We start from the raw sequence: 22,920 nt of genomic DNA on the forward strand, positions 1-22,920 counted from the left end.
GTGCCATGTGGAAAGGTGAAGGGATCACCCAACTTATTACAATTCATCCTGAGCAGAGCATGAATATCAATTTCATAACAATTCATCTCGCAGGTTGTTTAGACCTTTCACTTGAACAGCTCATATGTCAACCTCGAAGCCTCGGTGCCGGAGGGATTAAAACTGCAGCAGCTCCTTGATTCATTTCCTCGGTCCGAGTGTCAGACTGAGCCGCCAGTCTGGGCCACATGTGTTTCACAGACAAGCTCAGAAAATAATAATCATTTGATCAAAGAGTTGCCGCTGTGTCTCTGTCGTGCCTAAAGTGGACTCTAAATAGCTGCCGAGACAGTCAGAGCCGGCGAATGCTATTATCTACATGACTGGAGCAAAAATAATTCATTGGTTTCAACTCATCTAATCAGTGCATCTGTCAGTCAGTCGGCGTTCCCTGTGAGCTTTGCTTTGCGTCAGGAAATGGAAGAAAAGAAATGTTACGGTCATCCAAATGGTCAGTATTGATTTCCGAGGGTGAAAGTGAAATAGGGAGAGTTTCACATCGTGGCTCCACATGAGTGGATTGGATGTGGTGGTGCAGTCCTGCCAAGGCCAAGGATGACATTTGCGCACTAATGGAGTATCGCAAGGACAGATGTGTTTGCGTCACCAAGTAAATGTCTGGTGAGATGATAAAGAGATTGTGTGAGGACACAGAGTAAGATAAACCACCGTCAGACATTTTGGAACCAGCTCATTGGTCTTTATTTATCCAGTGTGAGGCAACATTATTATTATTATTTTTTTTTTTTTATGATTTCAAGCTACCATACCCATTTCTGGAGTCACTATCTTTTGTGTTGCACTGACACTGTGGTTTATTCATGGCGTTAAATGCTGCAAATGATTAATTTAGACTGTTGCTTTTTTCAAATGTATCCTACAAAATATATGTATTGTTAAAGCAGGTCTGCAGAGAAGAGATTGATAACGTGGGCTTTACTCTGCACACTTCACATGTATCAGGCTTTAGAATGGGATAGAAATCCATTTGTTTTAATAGGATGTCTAGAGTGGAGTACATCACCACAGTACCCTGTGTTGACCGGCTCTTCTTAATAAACAGCTGCTTAAATCCATTTAATCAGCACGTCGACAGCATCTGCACTGACGGATGCAGTGAGGGCCTCCGCTCTGCAGGATTGCATCATTATCTTTGGATTGAGGGAGATGGTATTGTCTGCCGGTGCTGCTGCTACTGCTGCTGCTGTCCTGTGCCGGAATGAATGAGAGAGAATATCAATTTGTGAATAATGTAAAATACTCAAAGAAGACCGTGGTGTATATTTTTAGGTCAAACTTTTAGCAAGAATGTATTTGTTTACAACCACTCAGCCAAATTTGACAAAATCCATTTCATAGTGTTGAAGGAGATTTTTAAAGAAAAAGTAGGATCCATCGTGATATGTGTTGACACAGTATTATCATTCCACATATTTCCCTGTGGTTGTGAACGCCTCTGACTTAGTCCATCTCCTGCTGTGTTCTTCTTATGTGAAAGACATTTCCAGATATGAGAAATTGCTATATTAGCATATTTTTTTCTCTTAATATTTTTAGTCATAACGCAGACAGTCTGCTTAGTCATCTTTGATCCAAACAACTCTCTTAGTGCTGTCTGATCCACACGTGGCACAGTTTAGGGACGAGATGAATTGGGTCTATTAGATGTCAGTTTAAGTGTTGTATGATATGCAGCGGTGCGTTGCTCACGTGTGATTTATTTTGTAACATGTTAATTTGCGTAGTTGCTGAGACACTTATCGGTAATGAGGCAGCACCGGAGAGCAGTCAAGGGGGGGGGGGGGGGAAGCAATGGGCTCACAGGGTTGTTGCAACACGAGGAGCTAATGAGAAACTGTACACTGGTCTGTGATGTTGATAGTTTTAATATTACAGCATGAAATAGCGTTCACAATGATAAGACAAGTTAAATCTACTCATTAAATCACTTTATCCAGTAAGTTTATAAAATTTAGATTCCTCATAAAGCAACTCCATTTACCTACTTTAATATCCGGCTCTACTCCCAGTTGCTCAAATAACGCAGCTCTGGATTGATGCCTGGTCTATAAATGTTTTAACTGAGTTACAATAACCCTGTTTGTGGTCCATTCATAAGCGACCCAGTCCACCGTAGGGTGTTTTTATGGGCTGCGGTTTTGTTTGAACTTAGCAAATTTAATCCTCACGTTGATTAAATATGTATGAGTGGCATAATATGCCGAATTTCTCTGTTTACTTAGAGTGCATTTTGCGGCTCGGCTATGGGACCAAATAATATAAACTCCAGTGCTCTCTTGACATTGTGTGTTTGAGTGCAGCCCTCCAGTTTTTTTGTATGTTTTTTTCAAACAAACTGTACATACCTTGGCTTTTAAATGACTGAAGTGGGCATTGTGTCATGTATGCATCCCACATTTAGATTTTGCTAGTGTCAGTTTCTTGGCACATGATGAAATACAGTCGTATCACCTCTGATAATGCTGACACCGCGGCATCACCACTGAAATATTGATTCTCCCCTTGTCCCCTCAGGTTGACCATTCATGCCGAGTGCCCCATGCACCTGGAGGATTTCCCGATGGATGCACACGCCTGTCCTCTGAAGTTTGGAAGTTGTAAGTCCGTCCACATTGCTGCAGGACCAGGGCGGGGGGGGGCATCTTTTCTGTTCAGGAAAAGCTTCCAACCGCACTCACTGAGGAATATGAGAGAAGGGGATAGCTGTCATCCCGAGAAGTGGTTCTTGTAGCAACGCAGCAAAATTAGTCAACCGTCAGCTTAGAGCGAGCGCTCCCTCGATAAAAACAAGGGTATGGATTTATCACACTAAAATATGTTCAGGCTTTTCAGTACAGATTTATATTTCTAGCATAAGGACTCACTGCAGCCAAAGTGTATGAGCGGTGCTATATACTGTATTTTTTAAAGGGATTGTTCACCTAGATATGAAAAAGTCTTCATTATCTCCTCACCCCTGTGCCGATGGAGGCGGGGGATAATAGTTTGAGTCCACTAAACACTTTTGGAGTATCAGGGGTAAACAGTGTTAGAGCAGAATCCAATACAATTGAAATAACTAGTGGTCGCTTCTTTAGTTGTAATTAAACAGACAAAACACAACTTGCCTCCATACTGCTGGTGTGGTGTCATCTATGTGTCCGCAAGCCCCGACATTCATATTCCACTCGAAACGGCCTCATTGAACCGTTTTATTTATATAATTAAGAAGCTTCTTGAACTTCAGTTTGTTCAGTACATCTTGGTTCTCAAAAAGGCTCTACAAGCATGCTAGCAACTTTAGGACAGTGGCTGATGCTTCCCTCCTCTGATTGGCCACTTTGAACACTCCAGTCCTGCGAGACTAGACAAATGCCATAGTGCTGCCTTTATGCAAACTGTCCGGCGTCCATGTTGTGCTGAAGAACACGAAGCGCTGTTCAAATGACAAAAAATTATGCAAAATAAACACAACACAACATTAAGAGTTTTCTGTTGCACAACGTAATAAAGGTTAGAGCATAATATGAAACAATGTGTTTTTCCATGTCGTTACACAAAATGTATTGTTATATCCTATAGTCCAATCACAAAGTATTGGACTCTGTGTTATATAAGTCTTAGTCTATATAATATAATTGACTGAGACTATAGATCACCAAACAATCACTCTCACTACTGTATAGACCAGAAGATTTTCTGAAGATGACTGTTCTACGGCAACATTTTTAACCCCAGCAATTGTTGATGTGTTCTACAATGTGGACAGAAAAGATAAAGTTGCCTCCCATGTTCATCCCTTATCCATGTAACCATCTGTTTATTTTTTTTGCTCAGACGCTTACACGAACAATGAGGTGATCTACCTTTGGACTCAGGGAGACGAGAGGTCTGTTTCTGTGGCCGAGGACGGCTCAAGGTTGAACCAGTATGACCTGCTGGGACACGTTATTGGCAAAGAGACCATCAGCTCCAGCACAGGTAGAAGAGGTGACCCCCTTCAGCTCAAACAGTAGTACACAGCTTTTTCCTGAAATTCAACCTGATGTTGTGCGTTTGGACAAACAAAACACCACACTGAGCTTTTATGGCTGCAGTGTACGGGTGTATTCATGGCAGTTTGACAGCTGTAGTGGACACACCAAATTATAATATGATGGGGGGGGGGGTTAGTGAACAAAGTTAGTGCATCATCACTTCTCCTTTACTTTCTGTTCACATAAAGACCTCACTCTTTATTGGCACTCTTCTGTCTGTGTTCATAAAGTTAAAATCTGCACTTTTCTTCACTTTCTGCCATTTTACATTAAACTTGCATTATCTGGCTCCATCCGGAAAAATGATGACTGTTATCAGTTTTCTGGGAAAACTATTCAGCATATTTACAGACGTACTAGAGGCGTGCCAGAGGTGAAAGCCTTATTTCCATTCTGTTGTGGGCAAACAGCCCAGAGTCGACTTCATGAGCACAGAGATAAAGGACAAATATCCTTCCCCGTACTTTTGATTGCATATTCATTTGATTCTTCTCATCAACGTTGTGGAGGAACCATTTAATCTGACAAACACAGTCACATCACTTTTTATCCATTTCCCCACTGATAGACTTAAAGCTTATGGCGGCGTGAAGTACCAAGGTAACTGCTGGGTAGCAACTTAAAATAGTATAAACAAAAAAATTCACTGCAATAGTCCTGCAACATAAAATAGAGAAATATGTATTATTAATATAAAATATTTTGATGATACATATTAGTAGTGATCATTTACAAGAAAATGTAGGTAGCCAGTAGCCTGGATGCCAGACGAACTTAGCCCCGCCCACAACAATTTGGTCGGGCAGTTCGGTCTGGAGTCGCTCCATTGGGAAAAAATTATGGCCGGACCGGGCCAATCAGATTGTCAGGGCGGGCTTTATACGATGATTGACAGATGATCAACGGTAACGTAATCAACCACGTCATCACAGTGCCCTCGGGTTGAATTCGTTTTCAACAAACATGCCTGCCGCTGGCGAGCTGAGATGTGTAGATGCTGCCATTGAGTCTGTTTTAGAAGACATCGACAGCGCATTCATTTTGAAAGAGGAACACAGAACGTTGAGGCGACGCCAGAGCACCGCGCTAATCCCTATCGCCCCGGCGCTTGGCTGTTCACAACGGACACTGAAGCGACGCTGAACCGCCGGGCAGCGCTAATAATATCACCCGTTGATCCAGTAGATCGCTGCACGCCTTGTGCCAGTCACACCGGAGGCTGAAGCACCACGCTGCGCCAAGGCTGCCTCGCGGTGCTTCAGCCTCCGGTGTGACTGGCACAAAGTTTTAACATGGGAGTGGATGGGAGCCAGCTGTTATTTAAGGCTTGGCGCTGCGCTGAAGCGTCCGGTGTGAACCCGGGTTAGTAAATAACTCACAATGCGTTGCTTAGCATACGTCACATACTACGTTGCTCTGATTGGTTGTAGGTCTATCCAATTGAGCGAAGAGGAATTTTACTTCCTGGTCAGTTGAAACACGCCCCATAATTTTTTCCCAATGGAGCGACTCCAGACCGAACTGCCCGACCAAAATGTTGTGGGCGGGGCTAAGTTCGTCTGGCATCCAGGCTAGGTAGCCAGGGTATTTTGATAGAAATCTATCGGGGGAATAACATCAATAAAACATGTCCAATATCCATTTAGATAACAGGATTTAGGTAACACGGATAAAGTGCTGAAATACTGATTACAGCACAGCTGAAGATAAAAGGTTGCTGCAACGGGGCAGCAGGTAATTACTGAACGAGTGCGTCGCTTACAACACAGCAACACCGACTTTCATTTTGAAAGATTTACCCTCTGTTGTGAAGCCGTTTGCTCGTGTGGCGCTCGGGAGCAGAGAGTCACGGATCTGTCTGACTGTGTTCTGAGACTAAAAGCTTTGTTGGATGACACAGTGCCTGTTTTCCAAGGAGGCAGAAAGCTGTTGAAATAAAAGAACTCATGTAACTCCATGGGGAAAACTTTCCTCGAGCACATCTTGTGTGCTGGTTTGAACTTGCGTCTGGCAAATTCTGAGGGAATTTTTGAAGGAACAAGATCATCCGAAGTCTGACTAATAGATCCAATGGAGTCGACCTGACCACTTTCATAAACAAGTTCAGCTTGAGGATGTCAGATTTTTATTTAAACTTAATGGAGAGCAGGGAAGCCGAGGGACTGGCTGGATTTGAGAGAGTTCAGCTCTGGTTAGAATCTGCTCATAAAAAAAAAAAAAAAAACACCTCAGGGAGTGAAAGGCAGTTTTTCTCATATCTTTGCAACACAGATTACAGACATGGCAACGAGAGCTGGTGCTTAGGGGGGACTGTGATTGTGTCCATTCACTGCCATCACCGACAACATCTGAGCAGAGGGAAATGTTTTATATCGAGAGGCTAGTGTGACGCAGGCGGAGGGTTCTTTAACAACAGCAGCAAAGAAATCCATAGGAAATGTGAGTGTGGGGTTTAAAAAGAACACTCCACTGAAAATCTATATTTTGAAAGTTAGGGTCTGACGTTGGCTTGAAGGGTGGCTCTGAAAAGGTTGTATAGCTGTTCCACATGGAAAGTGTTTTTAAAAGCTTTTTTTGACATCCCTCACTCGGACATGTCACCAACAGCTAGGATCCAGTTAATCAAATATTTCCCTGCGAAAGCACTCGACTCACCAGATCCCCTGCACCACAAATCTATTTTTTCCTCCCAACCACTTAGGTCCCAGATCATTACATGGTATCTGTAAGGACTGCTTTAGGATCCTGGTGTCAGTGACTATGTTAACATGGACACATGTTCTGACTATTGACTCTCCTCTACAACAATTATTTCAATAGTGGTGTTTACATGAGCTGGTCATAGATTATTTAATGTATATTACCATTTACTTGCTACAGTCTGATTATGACTCAGCTCATAATTACAGACACTACATCATATGTCGGCTGTTACCGCAACCCTCCTGAAATATACCACCTCCCCCCCCCTCCATGGATGGATGCGCCCTTCGAGCCATTATCTACACCACTTATCCTTCTGAGGGTCACACAGTTTTCCTCCTGTATAATCCTCATGCAGCCTGGTTGAAAACTATTTGTGTCCGGTAGCTTTCTGCCATCAATCAGCCTGGTGTCTGGCTGCTGTCCTTTCAGCTCCCCGGGAGCTGCTGACAGACAAAGATGAGGACAAAGATGCTGAGCACTGGTCAGAGTCGGTGTAGATTAAAGAATCCAATGCCTCAGTTTCGGTTAATGTTGATTCCCAGCAATGCTGCTCCTCTGGCAGCTGGAGTCAGGCCAGCAAACTTTTCAGGGCCCCCTTTGTAGCTAAACAAAGAACTCATTCTGTGGTCATTTGTATTGCCGGCCATGGGGATATTTAGTGATATTACATTTTGAAAGGATCAATCTTGTTGAAACAGTATTTACATATATTATTTTCTATACCTCCAGTGTCCTTTTCTGTTAACTTTTGAATTTCAGCTCAAGGTTTCCTCTCGTTTGTTGTGTAGTGCCGTGTGTGAGGAATAGAGAGGATATGCCCTTTTGACATCTTCACTTCATTTTTTACCATGAGAGATTCATTTACTCAATTTGGCCACCCTTTCCAATTCTTCTCTTATGCTTTTCCAAGTCGTCCTAGATGAAATTGAAGTGAAATGGAAGGAATATATGTCTCTTTTATACAAATTGCCGATCAAAACAACCTTGGAATTATTCTTTTCTCCGACATTTTCTGTTTCCATGTGGTCAAATGGCTCATCTTAAGGACCTAGACCTATGAGCTAGACTTTGATGATGCAAACGCACACATTAATGGTTTTGAATGTTTCAGCTTGTAATGTCCCAGCTGTGCACGGCTGAATCAATAATCATGACCCTGTGTGTTTCTCTCCATGTTTCTTTCCTCCCCCTCAGGAGAATATGTAGTGATGACAACATATTTCCATTTGAAAAGGAAAATTGGCTATTTTGTGATTCAGACCTACCTGCCGTGCATCATGACTGTCATACTGTCTCAGGTCTCGTTCTGGTTGAACAGAGAGTCGGTTCCTGCTCGCACTGTGTTTGGTGAGTGCCTTCTTGTGTCTTTAATCCAATTTATAAAAAATGCACTAAATGATTAATTGAACATGTGAGATCAGTTGTTGGAGCTTTAACAGAAGAACATGCGCAGAGTTGATGATGATTCAGCATCATGCCAAACAAGTGGAGAGTTTCCCATGGAAAAATTCTAAATAACATGAAAACCTATCGGCATTTTGCACATGGGTATGAATGAGTAATGGGGGTTCTTTTCCCCAGAGCTTCTATCCCAGTATTGATTTGTTTCTACTTCTGTAACTACAACAACACTAATTAATCAGCGAAAAGTTGGAAAGGCTGGAACTGGAAAAATGCGGCAGGTGATCTACAAGGTGCTGCATCTGTCAAAGAGGATGTTTGGCTACTTTGTCAACTACAGAGCAGCCAGTCCGGTTTCAAGTGTTATTACTTACCGAGCCCGAGGTGATTTAGATAGAGCCGGGCACGTCGGATAATCCCACTGAAGTACCAGTGGACTAAGAAGGGTCAGATTGCATTTTCTATTGGTGGAACATACTAAATCAATTAATTTGAATGGAAATGGCACAAGATCTAATCGCCACTTTTACAGACAGGGTTTTTGAAGAAGATCTTATATTTTGCAAATAATATGCCGAAGGGTTTTAGTAAAAAAAAAAAATTATAATAAGCTGCACAAAACGCATTTGATTTTATTTGACATTTCCCCCTTGTTTCATATGTGCCACTTCACTGTGTTATCCTCCCTATGTACCGTGAATAATAACAGAATGTGCTGCATAATCTATGAAAGAGCCCCTGACCTGTGTTTGTTGAATAATTTGCATTTTGATTTGGAAATGAGGCCCACAAATGTATGCATGTACACACACACACACACACACACACACACACACACACACACACACACACAATCAGAGTGACAGACGTTTAATAAGATGCAAAGCAAGGAATTGTTTAGGAAATACAAATTTAAGTTACAAAAGCTTATTTCCATGCATTTACAATAATAATATTCCTTCAGTTCTCCACAAATAGACCCGCAAGAACATTTCTCCCCCAGCAGTCGTCTCAGAAATCATTTCAGTCCCGAGTAATTCTATTTGTAGAGAACAATTTCCTTCACACGGGGAGAGGAGCTGTAATCAGTGTCATTTTCTCAGTGGAATGATTGAAACATCTACTGGGAAGGACAAAGTTCCCTCAAGTGCCCACATCTCATATTTTCTCTTCTCATTATATCGCAGCATAAAACTGAAACTTAGCATCTCTTTGTTCCTCCAAAACTAAAGTCATTCATCAATTCTGTTTCCTGGTTCATTTTAAGTTGTATTTTGAAGGGTTATCTGGTTTAAGAGCCTGATACATTTGCTCTACATCTGGATTTTATGTGAGCATCTTCCCTGATATTACCCCATATCGTAAGAGAAACGAAACTCTTGCATCCCGTTTGAATATTGGAATGTCGTCAAATTATGCAAATAAATAACCGTAATGATCATATTTAGAATAATGATAATGTTTGTCCTTTGAGTAAATAGCTACACAGTATACAGTTAGTATACTGTATACCATGTCAGACCGGTTTAAACAAAAGTAAAGTCAAGCGTACAACCTGGAACATTCATTATCATGCTTCATTGTATTGAGAAGCTACTTCCTGCTCGAACCTACAAGACCGACCCAGCACACTCACACTGTTTATGCACCACTAACCTTTGTTAGTGTGGCTCCACTGTCTGATTTCTCACAGCTGATGATTATGTAAAGTTGAGTCTCTGCAATGCAGTGGACCATTCTGTTAGGCTCATAACTTTTTACTCTTTAAAGCCCAGTAGAGTAATTTACATGATTGAGCTAAATTGGATAATTTAAGCTTGTCTTGACCTCCTGTTACATGGCCTGAGTGGACACAGTTTAAAAGCTGTACGAAAAAGTTTCTAAAATCTCTAAAAGTTTAGATCCTTTTGTAAACTTGAACCCAAAGTTGTGAGAAAATGAACTTTCCTTTAAGTGTTACCCAAAAGAACCTGTTTGCTAATGTTGTTGTTTCATCCTCAGGGGTCACCACTGTCCTAACCATGACCACCCTGAGCATCAGTGCTAGAAACTCCCTCCCTAAGGTGGCCTATGCCACTGCCATGGACTGGTTCATGGCCGTGTGCTATGCCTTTGTCTTCTCTGCCTTGATTGAGTTTGCCACAGTCAACTACTTCACCAAGCGCAGCTGGGCATGGGATGGGAAAAAAGAGGGCATGGAAATAAGGGTGAGTGATTCTTAATCAACATGTTTCATATTTTTAAAAAAAAATGAATTTATGGACATGACTTGCCTGCACTTATCATTCATCAGTGTGCACTAGCTTTAAAAAGCATCCAAAAACACTAAAAGGTTTTCAGGAAGGAGTTTCTCTCCCCATTTATTTTCTTGCTTATTAAATTGTAGAATAATTTTCTTCATCGTTTGCTTTGATAAACATGTTAAAAATGCTCAGAGTTTCTTAGAGAGTCCTCATTTTACACTGAAGGAGTGACGAGGGCAAATTGCACTTTGGGAACATTGATAGAAAATTCCTCCCTTAACACAGCCTGGAGTACTCCATAAAGACTATAAAGAGAGCTTTTATTTATTCATTAAGAGCCAAATGGAACAGGGACAGTGGGGCGGAACAGTGAGAGCAAAAAAAAAAAAAGCAGAGGTAAACTCCCAGAGATGCTGGCCCTGATTTATGATGGCAGCATATGTTCAAGTCTCATCCTTAAGTCAGCGTAAACTCATTCTCCCCAGAAAAAATGGCAGCCGTCTGCAAATTAGAGGCTTGCAGATTAAAAACTGAGCATTCGTCTTTTAAAATCAATCACCCGAAGCTGACGCTTTTATTTGGAGCATGAAATCTGATCGTGCACAGTTAACAGGTTTTTTTTCTTTGGTCCGAGCTGATGTCGCCATTGTTTATGAAGTTATAAGATGGTGAGTGAACTAAAAGCAAGGTAGGAAAAGCAGAAGAATAAATTGTGCACACAGTAGTTTTATTAGGAGGAGGCAGGGGTCCGAAACAAGACGCGTTTCTATGAAGTTGTGGTGAAGTCATAAATATAAAGTGATCAGTGTCTCACGATAGACACAGTTCTTAAATTTACAATGATTCCTTTGATGTTTTATGGCTGATCACATCCAGTGAAATAGATTGGAAGCGTGAGACGGTATCAGAGCACAAAGAGGCTACAAAGAAAAATAAAGCACTTGGTCCTGCGCTGAACTTATGAAATACCCATATGTGTCTTGATTAATTGATTAGTTTTGCTGCACCATACACTTCAAAGGCGTATATTTGTTTCTGTAATGAACGGAACAAATGCATTGTCCATATGGATTCAATGAATGACACAATTAGGCGATGACAGTCTTTCGGGTTTTAATTGACATTGAATATAAATGTTTATATTTACATCTGCTAAATCTTACTGAGTGGTTTGTGCTGATGCCAAGTGTCAATTGTCAACAGTTTTAAATAAAAAATGTAATTTACAGCAGAATTCGCACAACTTCACGTGGTTGTTTATTCAAAGGCACATGTACATCACCGTGAGAAAGGAAGCTGGCAAACACCATGATTTATTGCATCAATAGCCATCGCTTTATATGAAATTATGCTTTTCTACAAGTCTAATTTTAGCGAAGTAAGGAGGCAAAGACTGGCAGAGGAAACTGTTGTTGCTGCTCGCACATAACACCTCTGTCACGGGCGCCACATGAAGAAAATGGCACAGCCACAAACCTATTTTCTGCTATTTATGTACAAACTGTTTGACACAATCAGTGCAGCCTTTATTCAGTTTTTTGTTTATATACTTTGACATTTGGTCCTCTGAGTGATGGGCAGGAATGTATATTGCTGCCATGGAACTTTTCAGTTGGTGGGGATAATTTGCAGCGATACACTGCAGCAGAGTGTAGAGTTACTTTATTTATTTTTCTTCCTCCTTTTGATGCCTCCTCTTAATGGCAACAGCCTGAGCTGCCTTCTCAGGGGCTGTGCTGAGCATGCAGTTGTCATGATAGATAAAAAAGAATGGGGTCACAGAGGGAGACATGGCACTCCCACAACACTTTCCCCGCCAGAATGAGCTACTGGAAAGCAAAGGTATCTCACTACACTTCCTTTTTTTCCATTTTTAATGTATTTGGAATAAAGGGTGTAAAAAAATCTATAGGAGGAGAAGCTAAGAGAAAATAGTGTTTTTAAGCTCAGTTTGAAAAATACAAGCTCTTCATCTGAGGCAAGGCCACTACTCTTAGTTCCATACCCGAATAAAAGACCTCACTGCCCCCCAGGGTTTTTTATTTCCAGGTTTGAAGAAGGCTATAGTTAATGTGCACCAACTTACTTTGCAGGATTCTGGGGGGTCTTAGCCTTTTTCTTTTGCTTAACATTCTTTTTGACAAGCGCTCTACCTAATTAGCGCTCTGTCACCAGCTAAAGGTGTGCTTATTACAGAAATGAGCCGGTGGGGAGTTTGGTTGAAATAAAAGCCTGCTCATTCTGGGGCTCTCCATGACACACGATTGGACACTACTGTGTTAAATGTATTCAATGGTTTCATCAGCATAGTATGGAGCAGTGGCTCATTGTGCGGTGGGCTTCACCACTGGAGCCAGGGAATCATCACGGTTTCACATTTACGCCTCATAATCTTGTATTTCCAGACCTGCTGCATATAGATGACTACATCTACAGATGTTTTAACGAAACGGGTATGTTAGACAATGGTGGAGACGCAGCCTGTCAGCATCGTTCCTAGTCACAATTGGTAGAGCAGAGCTTGACACTGTTACTCATTTAAGAGCTGCAGGAACAAACGGGGAAGCTGCTGCAGCTTGTTTGCTAGCGTAAGTTAACTTTTCTCTTTTCGGAGGTTGGTGCGCTCAGGTGGAAAAACAAATTTAGCTGCCTTTCCTCGAGGCATCTTGTTACTAAACTTCTATAATGAAAATTTCTCATGCCATTGTTTGAGTTAGAGGGATCGTTATGCACAATTATTTGCCAGAGTTTTCTCTACCCTTGTAATAAAGCAAGATGAAGTGGTTCTATCACACTTACCATGCTGAACTATGCTTTTATTAACCCCATTGTCACCAGACACAGGCTTTTATCGCTCCACCAGAGTCCTGCACTGGTAAAGTTTAGCAAACTTGCACCCGCAAGGCTCCATAAGCCGACCTGTTACAGGAAAGGTTTCTGTGAACCGTCAGTGGTGACGTGTCTAGCTTGTGGCTATCAAAAGCTAATATGTTTTGGCCCTTTTTACGAGCAGCAAAGCCCCTGAGAACAAGTTCCCCACTGTCCACTGTTGTCTTAATGTGATGCATTTGATGGAAGTGAGGGGGTGAAAGGTGGCTTTATAAGCTTATACTATAGAATAAATCCTTACGACGACTAGGATTCATAGGAGCCTAATTAAATGTTATAATGCTCCAGAAAAGAAACATACATAATTCTCTCCTTCAGCCCACCAGTGTTTAGTTCATTTTTACGAAACAAAACGATAAACATAAAACGGAGTGAAAGGGAAGCAGAAGTGTTTCATAGAAACTGTGTTTGCCTTGATTTTGGATTACAAAGCAAGTTGGATTTAGACTTTGACACGAGCTGCAGGGATGACATAAAGCTCAGGCCGCCTCCAAGTGTCATATTTACAAAAAAATGGCTTCGCAAGTACCAATAAAAGACACAACAGGGACTCTACATCTCCATAAAAAAACGCGTCTGCATGCCCACACACCCACATGCTCACATACTTGAGGCTATTAAATATGCCAACACCTCATCTCCAACCTTAAACCCGGCACAGACTGTCACAAGGTTCAGTTCTATGCACACATGCCCACGCTGAACTCCAAACAGCAGGACACAGCGAGGCACAATTACCCCCGGGGTACTTAATCACACTCGTAAGGAAATTCTGATGCATCAATTTGCAGAAGTAACAAAGACAAGGTCAATAGATGCATTGTGTTCCGGGGTGATTTGTGCCTGCAGCCAGCCAAATGACTTTGAATAGTGCACAAGAGTCTTTGGCCGGAAGTGAATTATGTGCTTTGTCACATCAGGTTGATAAGAACATGCAAACAGCCTGATGCCACGTGTGGTTTCTCTCATAATTAGACCATATAAATTACTGCAGAGGACGGCGCAGTCAGACAACAACAGAAAATGACTTTGCTCTTGGGTCAGGTTAACGGGCAGAGAACATCCCCGGCGCCAGGGACTCGCGGCGCGTTTAGGGGTCTGCGCTTTAAAGTCGTAAGACACATTACAGCAGTCAATGGCTTCTCCTGCTGATGTAAACAATCACTGTGATGGAGGAGTCTCATGGCGGTGCTAGATGTGGAGGAGTCGATAACATGGGAAAGTATGTGGTTATCCATGGGCCATCAGTGCGACTCTCTCTCACCCTATGCTAATTGATTGAGATAGACCCCTTCAGGCTGCGGCTCGCCATGTCTCCGCTTTAATGCAATCAGCTGCCTCCGAGCGTTTCTCTCTCTCCACGAGACTCGCTGCTCTTTTGCACTGATCACATTCAACATGTTTCCACCTCAATTCTGCTGCCTCCATCACCCTCAGACAGAAGGTCTGAAATTCAATAGTGTCTTAATAAGCTCATTATTTTGACCTACTCTGGATATTTTTCCACTGCTTGTCACATTTGACGTGAACAAGTGGTCTCCCTGTGCGATTTATGCACACTGCTTATGATGGGCCATCTTCCTATCACTGGGTGCGTGTGCAGGGCGTGGCGGCTGCATTGCTGATCTGCTGCCTCTCGTGGGTATATGTTGGGTTGGGGGGGGCGTTTCTGCTGCGTGAGGTTCCTGGTATAATTACTGCATTTCCTTGAATAAAAGTAGATCCATGTACTCAACCCTGTCCGGACTCTATGAAGCTGTGTAGCTTCCAGTCCTGTAATAACAATCAAAACTTCTTCTTTTTTTTAAATGAATGGATTCAGTCACGGTAGAGTGGTTTTACCTTGAAACAGGTACAGGAATATTTATGTTAGCGACATATTCCACAAATTTGCAAAGATTTGCACACGGTACGCTGAGAAAACAGACGAGACGTCGACTCTCTGGAAGAACAGTGCGGCTGCTCTAAACTGATAACGTGGCGAAATGAAAAAAGAAGTGCATGCGCTGCTCACGCACCCAGCTTGGCCCCGGGGATGAAAAAGTATATCACAATCTTCGTAACACGATCATGATTCACAATCTGAATTACAGTACTCCTTCCAAATGTGGAAATATACTGCAGACACAGAGTATATTTCAAAGCGGCTGACGGACTCACTTGGATCTATTCGCACCATTTTGACACAATATTGCATTAAAGTCAGTATTGTCATGTGCATTAGTGTCTGGAGTCTGACGTTGCCCCACACCTTTAAATGGCACCATATCCTTAATCTAGATAGAATGTAATGGCTCAGTCACCTCTCATTGCTCTTATCGCATTTTGGCGGCTGCTCCAATGCATCAGTCAGTGTTAACTCTGGGCCTCATGAGATGCAGATGAGATACCGACCTGGGAGAAACACTCTCAGCGTGTTACTCTGGATTGGTCCCTTGTGAGGAGGTTGTTGCATTCGAGGTGACTGATCATTACATTACTAATTTTACAGATAACTTTGCTTGAAAATATATCTGACTGCCATGCTATTAGCTCACGTTGAATCACTTTTCAAGACTTGGGGTGTAATTTGGCCGGTGAGCAAAGCCACCTAGTCGTCAATCATTCTGTTGGTTTATGAACGTGATGTAGATCTGTGTTATTTGGTTAGATCAAGTTTGTACAGTGATATAATCTGTTTGTTTCACTTCAAACATAGATCAAAGTCTTCATTATCAACCACAATATAAACCAATCAGATATGCACCCTCACACTGGTCTACCAGTCTTGCCTTGCTGCATGTATGGCCACATCCCTGTCTTCCATTTGTGAGTGTGTGCGAACATTGTAGGATGAAGAGCAGGCAAAGCCGTTGCTGATAAGCCGTGCGCCCAAAGACAGGGAGGCATTTTGGAGGAGGGGAAGAGGGCACATTAGTTATGCTAATTAAAAAGATGGAGTGAAGGGAAAAGGAAGGAAAATTAAATGAGGATGAAAAAGCAGAACAAAAATGAAATCCCGGCTCACGGCAAAAGCCAAACAGGGGAGCAGTGAAAGTGAAACTCTTGTCGGAGGACACGTTCGACTTCAGCTGCGCCGCAGATCTTAAAGTGGCCGCTGTGGGGATGAACTGGGAGGAAAATTAGCCCAGTGTCCCAGACTCACGTAGGGTCTGCCGCGCAGGGAACTCTGCCCGGTGATTAATCTCTGTGCCCTACTTGTTCCCTCACATTCACCGTGTGCACGGCCCTGTCCGCTCTTAGGCTGACAGCATCCTCTGGTGATGTAAGTTTAGTTTTTCTGAGCGCTCCAATTTAGCAAATAAATCTCAGTCTCCCTGTGTGATTTCAATATAAAAGACAGTAATGATTTCTCTGTAGTAGCAGGGAAGAAAGCCGCTGCTCCAGCCAGCTTTGTCATCACACAGCCTTTGTCGTGTTTGTTTTGTCGCAAGCTGTTTGCCTGAAGAGTCCTGGCTGCTCCCATTGACACAGTCTGTCAGACATGTTTTCAGGCACTGTTATTTTGCTTTGTTTCTAATCCTGCTCTGTGCTGCTACTGCTAGCAGTATCAGACGCCAGTCCAGCCTGGTTCTGCAATGATACAAAATGCAATTGTCCCCATTTCCACGCACTTGATTCAACCAAACTGATAATTTTGTCATGACATTTTTAATCATGACCATTTTTTTCTGCAATCCACGTTTGTATGGTGCAGATTTGAATTGACAATATTAATAGTGTAAAATGGTGTAAAGGAAAAAAGTAGTACTAGCTAGATAGTGATGAATAGAGTATGTAAGATTGGTAATTTTAATATAATTGGTAAACTTTTTTTCTTTTCTACTTTTCTTTTCAGGAACCGTTTCAGGCTAACATGGCCAGGATTAACGATATGGTTAGGCTTTTGTTTTGTTCTTGTGTGTGTCGTGTCTCGTGGTGTTGCTTCTATTTCCTCTTTATGAGTTCAAATGGAAGTATTGTTAAGTCTGGTGCTTCGCCCCTGACGACCTTTACTTTATTGCCTTCTTCCTTTTCAGAGAAGAGAATCTGCGACCTTGTCCAAAAAGACAAACAACACCTTCAACATTGTCGGAACCACATACGCCATCAACGTTGCTAAAGACCAAGGTTTGACGACCATTTCCAAGAGTGCCACTGCAGCGGCGGCCAAACACCAGTATATGCATAAAATGGAGGACCCCTACACGGAGGCCAAGAAGTCCTACAACCGTGTCAGCAAAGTGGACAAGATATCACGCATCATTTTCCCAGTTCTGTTCTTCATCTTCAATTTAGGCTACTGGGCCACATACGTCAACAGAAAGCCTGCTATCATGGAGGCAAACAACCAAAACTGAATTTGACCGAATGCTAGGCCTGATCTGGTTTGGTTCACAGTGTAGATGGGTTGCAGAAGGCCAAATCCATTACATCTTATTGTGTGTTTCTGAGTGTGTGTGTGTGTGTGTGTGTGTGTATGAGTGTGCGCGTGGGTTTGGTGTGTTTGTCTTTTCTTAAGAGTTTGATATTTTGCACGTCTGTATAGATGGAAGGCAAATTTGAACATACAATAGATTCACATCTAGTACCGGACGTTGGAGGGAGCACATCCTCACATCGGATTGTGTTTGTTTAGCTTTTCTTTTCGCCCCCCCACACTTAGCTCTGGCCCTGTTCCCTTTTGTGACTAACCAAATCGTTCCTTTGCTGTATCTTGATTGCTAGCTGTTTTGTAGAAGTAGTCAAATTGTAATTTCACTATGTCAAAACATAGTGAAAATACTTTGCTTGTGATAAGTTAGAGCAAGCATGCGTTGAAGTTTTCATTGTAGCTCATTACCACTGATAAGGTTTTGACAGATCCATTAAGTCAGAAACATGCATGCACGCACGCACACATACGCAGAGTGATGCATCAGAATTTGTTGGTCGTTTTACTGTGCTCTGTTAGCCGGGGCAGGCTGTATAGTTCCATAGGAGCATCATTAATAATCGTCCGTGTCTGGCCTTCAGTTTGCGCTGAATCTCAACAGACCCAATGCAGTATCATCTGGAATTGCTTTCGCGTCCCATGGGGCTGCCTGTACATTTTCTAGTCCAGTGGCTCTTATTGTTTTAACTGGCTGACTGTGTTCAATGACAGAGAAGCTATGTGCCTTGGTGAATACACACATCATAGAGAAAAGGCTTCGACACACTCACACTTGCATACACAGCACACATATGCACAAAAGGCCTGTGTGTATATTACATGTAAACATACACGGGTGTCCACAGGCTCTGTGCACTGTTGTATGTGGCTATGCCCCCCCACGGCCCATGGGCTTGGGCACCGAGTGTAAAATTGCTCATTAGTGTGGAAGGGTAACAGACCTCTGCCTGTGAAAAGACGAAGCAAAGAGATTAGAAGGATCCAGCGTAGTCCAGAACAATTATCATGTGCATTTATGTTTTGGCTCCCGGTGTGGCGTCTCAATGAGCCGAGCAGTCATAACAGACTACCACCATTACCTCAGACTGAAGTCGAATTCTGGATAGCAGATTATTAAAACCCTTTCCACGGAAATGCAAATAACACTAGATGTTTTATGCATCAAACATAGCAGACACTCTCTTTCTTTAAGTATACTGTGGGCAGGAACCCTGCTGCCTTGATCTCTGTTATTTCGCTGCATCACTCTCTGTAGCTGTTTGGCTCCATTATGATTTTTTTCTGCATTTCTGCCTCATCATAAGAAAGAGTTTGATTCAAGTTGTACTTCTGCCCTTTTATACTTGATTGTGTAAAAGTATATTGGTGTTGATTCGCTTGTCTACAAACAGTATATGCTGTTCTGGTTTTGTGTTTTGTAGTAGACAACAAAGGCCAACAGGTCACAGTCACTCTGTATTTCTGAACACATTTTGGAGATATTCTATCACCACTGGAGACTATCACACTGCAAAATGCAATGAAGTCAATGACAAGAAAAAGGTTACTGGTATCTCCAACAATAAAATGATAAACTAGATTTAATGTTTGTGATCACAACGAAGAGCAAACCAGCCGAACTGATTCTTTGTCAACAAGATGGACATTTTATTCGTCTCCAGATGTGGCCGCTGTCTCCAAATTGTGTTTTCCATTTGTTGAGTGACATTTGTATTTTTGCTTTGTGTTGGAATTTGGTATGCATCTATACAAATGTTTTTGCTGGATGCACTCTCCCGAATTGAGGACTCTTTGACAGCCACTGCACCCTAGACCCAGCTGCAGTGGATCTCCTCAAGCTGTATCCTCAGTGGTATAAGCTTAGGAGAATGACTGAACCATGTGTTGACCTGTCTGGAGATGTATTAATACCACAAACCATGTAACAATGTATCAGTCATTGGTTAGTGCATGACAATCTGTACATGTGTGTGTCTGCAACCTCTGATAACAGCACCCGTCACACTGAAATAGGGCATAGTATCTATGTTTCTGCAGCTTCTCACTCTTCAACTCCAATTATTTGTGAGTATTGATGTAATGCTAATGATACAGATGTTCTGAAGGTGATTTAAACCCTCATCTGGTAGTGCATTGATTTTAGCTCACATTCTACACACACACACACACACCCACACAACTATATTCTTCATCTATCTCTGTAAAAAACAAAAATACAAGATGAATGAAAAGGGAAGTCAGTTTGCGTATGGAGATCCATCACCATACAAATTTGGTCCTACCCGGGTAAACTACTTCAGATCTGTTCAAACTAAGGTTTAATGTGAAAGTGAAAGTCAGCATTCTTTTTTGTTGTTCATTAGTATAGCACTTATTCATTTATTTCATCATGATTAAAATGCAGTTGGTGGTATCAGTCTCACCCACTCTAAAAAGCATCCCACGTGCATGAGGACCATAGAGACCTCACAGTACATGTTGTTTATTTCATTCATCCACTGACTCTCTCCTGGAAAACCATATTCATATTCAACATAGAATTGCACATAGTAGAGCACATACCTCGCCCAAGGCCCAACAGCCTCCCTAAATTCAACTAAATAGCTGACACTCATAAATATCAGTTCCTTAAATGTGCCTGATTATTTATAATAAGGTCCATGAATTATTCCCTTGACAAATGGTGAAAAATGTGGATTAAACGCCTCTCGTAATGTTAGAGAAATTGAAACTAATTAACGGATCTGGATAAAACTTGAATGGCTTCTTCCCTGGCCCATACCACATCCTTCCACCAAGTTTTGTGGAAATCAGTATAGTTGTTTTTGTGTAATCCGATTACAATCCAACTCTAACCAGTTGACAAGATCAGTATGAAGTGGTTCCGAAGATGCATTCACAAAGGAGTTTCATCTGAGTTCAAACTGTCCAGTAGTGAGAGTGTAGCAGACGTGATCAATTCAATTTGATCCTGCACGCATTTGTAAAGTTAGGGATTTTCAAATGTCAAATTAGTCGTATTAATAAGGAAACTGTTACCCCATAAAAGTTATTGGAACTATATGAAAAAGTGTTTCTTCAGTATCTCGCTTTCTGAAATGGTTTACAAGGAGATTCATTTAGATTTTGGTGTTTACTCCATTTTTGATGTGACAATTGAATGAGTTTATAATGTATTTGTTCACGTCACTATGTTCATATTTATTTCTGTATGTCTGGTTATCTTTTTCATGATAGCTCCAAGAGGTGTTAAACAAATTTCATTGAGAACAATATGCTAAATGATTTACAGAGAAGAAAGAAAAATAAAGTTAAGACACACAACCACACAACCACAACCTCTGCAGCTGAACTACTATTTGAAAAAAGAAATTTAAACTAGATAGTTTTTTATTTGTATGCATGCATACTGAACTTTTAAAATATTCTGACATCTTCATTCCTGAGGGGTTTGGATGAACAGAACTCTACTGTATTGTTGCCATTCTGTTTGGTTGTGATTGTATTATTCATGTGATAAGTATTTTCCACACAGGGCCAGAGTGAACTTCAGCAGAAACATGTCATCCTATAAGATATATATTAAGAGTATATTACTATATGAATACATTTATGCTATTCAGTAAAGTATTAAATATTATATGTTTTATACAACATAACCGCTACAGAATTGATGCAAATCTCTCAATGGTAGACTGCCGTAGACAAATAGATTAAGGTAACAAATTATTAAACTAAGTGGCAACAAACTGAAAAGTGTTACCAGGTTGTGAATTTGTAGATATTGTGAAATCAATTCAGATTGTTTTTTGTGAATATTGATATGTCACGTCATTTATTTTTACATCTGATAAGTACTGCAGTCTTACTTTGAGCTCTGTGACACTACGTGTTATGGTGGTTATAAGACGTACACTAGAGATAATATTCATAAAGCTACATATAAGATCAGTACCCTGTGTGCACTTTTCAAACCTTACTGTGAATTAGCAGCTGTCTGCAAACAGAGTTGTAGACGCCGTGTTTCGCTCTACTGCAATTTCACTGCATGTCCCGACGCATTGAGATCCAAAAGACCTTCTACACAAAGGCAGCTCCAGCAGATGAGTGGACTGTCTTTGGTGGGAGGTCGTTCTCTATATGCTCATTGACTGGACTCTGTATGTTGCCCTGTCTCGTTCATGTGCTTACTGTATGAGATGTAGCAAATGGAAATGGGGATTAAAAAGGACGTTGCATTTTATCTTTGAGTGATAAAGATCCTTCTTGGTCACGATCCAGCCACAAAGGTGTAAAGATTCATGAGATGTTCCTTTAGAGGCTCATTTGAAAAGTGGTTTTGTCTGTTTCTTTGTGTCACTGACTTTGATTACATCAACACAAATATCCCAATATATAAGAAGCTGCCACGTATGTTGCATTTTCTGCTGCTCTCCGATCAGCCACACGCAAAAACCGATCTCCACAATAAACCGATGAACTCACATCCCTGTTCCTGGATAAATGGGGCGTCGCCTCTTTTGCAACAATAAAGTTAAAACCCAGCGTTACGCCACAATCTGCGGGAAAGAACCTCTCTCCCGCACGTGTGTCATCTCGTCTCTGTCGCTCTGTTTAAATAGGTGTCTCATAAACTCCAGAGCAAACAAAACTACCGCAAAGCAAACCCCATGAACCACTGACCAGGCGGCAGGACGTTGCATGATAGGATAGAATTTTGGCATCAACTTTGTAGGGAAGAATCGGTTCTCATGACATCCCCAGTTGTTGGGAGGAAACCCAACGTGGAACAAAACAGATTCAGATCTCAGCACAGCCGCCTGGAATCTGCTGTGATGTATCTGAGAGGTATATGCAACTCACAATATCTATCGCGAAATGTTACACACAAAACAGAGAAACTAGCCAAAGTGCAACACATGGCTTACACATTCATTTTCATAGGCTCACTATTTATAGGGTATACCCGATTGCTGTGCCTCAGAATTGCAGTTAATTAATATTGATGGAGCCAAGCTGATTTGAGCAAATCAGTTTCTTCCCAAAGGTATCTCAGGGGTCCGGATTTCAGAAATTGAGTTTCCCTGTGACAGCACCTGATGGATACACACATATAGAAAAAGCATTTGCAGAGCCTAACATGTACACATATACTAAAGCCGCTGTGGTGCAGCAGTTCAAATTCACAAAA

At 41.7% G+C, this 22,920-nt stretch overlaps 1 protein-coding gene across 1 annotated transcript in view; it reads left to right on the plus strand.

Moving 5' to 3' along the window:
* gabra3 (gamma-aminobutyric acid type A receptor subunit alpha3) overlaps positions 1-17,755 on the plus strand; it is a 54,657-nt gene extending 36,902 nt beyond the window's left edge. The window contains exons 5-10 of the mRNA XM_053441457.1: positions 2,575-2,657; positions 3,877-4,029; positions 7,977-8,129; positions 10,185-10,390; positions 17,154-17,192; positions 17,335-17,755. Coding sequence (XP_053297432.1) covers positions 2,575-2,657; positions 3,877-4,029; positions 7,977-8,129; positions 10,185-10,390; positions 17,154-17,192; positions 17,335-17,655 — 955 coding nt within the window. The 3' untranslated portion in view covers positions 17,656-17,755. The remainder of the gene's footprint in view (positions 1-2,574; positions 2,658-3,876; positions 4,030-7,976; positions 8,130-10,184; positions 10,391-17,153; positions 17,193-17,334) is intronic.
* The last annotated feature ends 5,165 nt before the right edge of the window (positions 17,756-22,920 follow it).

The sequence above is a fragment of the Pleuronectes platessa genome, chromosome 15 (assembly GCF_947347685.1).
Source record: "Pleuronectes platessa chromosome 15, fPlePla1.1, whole genome shotgun sequence".
Lineage (NCBI taxonomy): Eukaryota > Metazoa > Chordata > Actinopteri > Pleuronectiformes > Pleuronectidae > Pleuronectes > Pleuronectes platessa.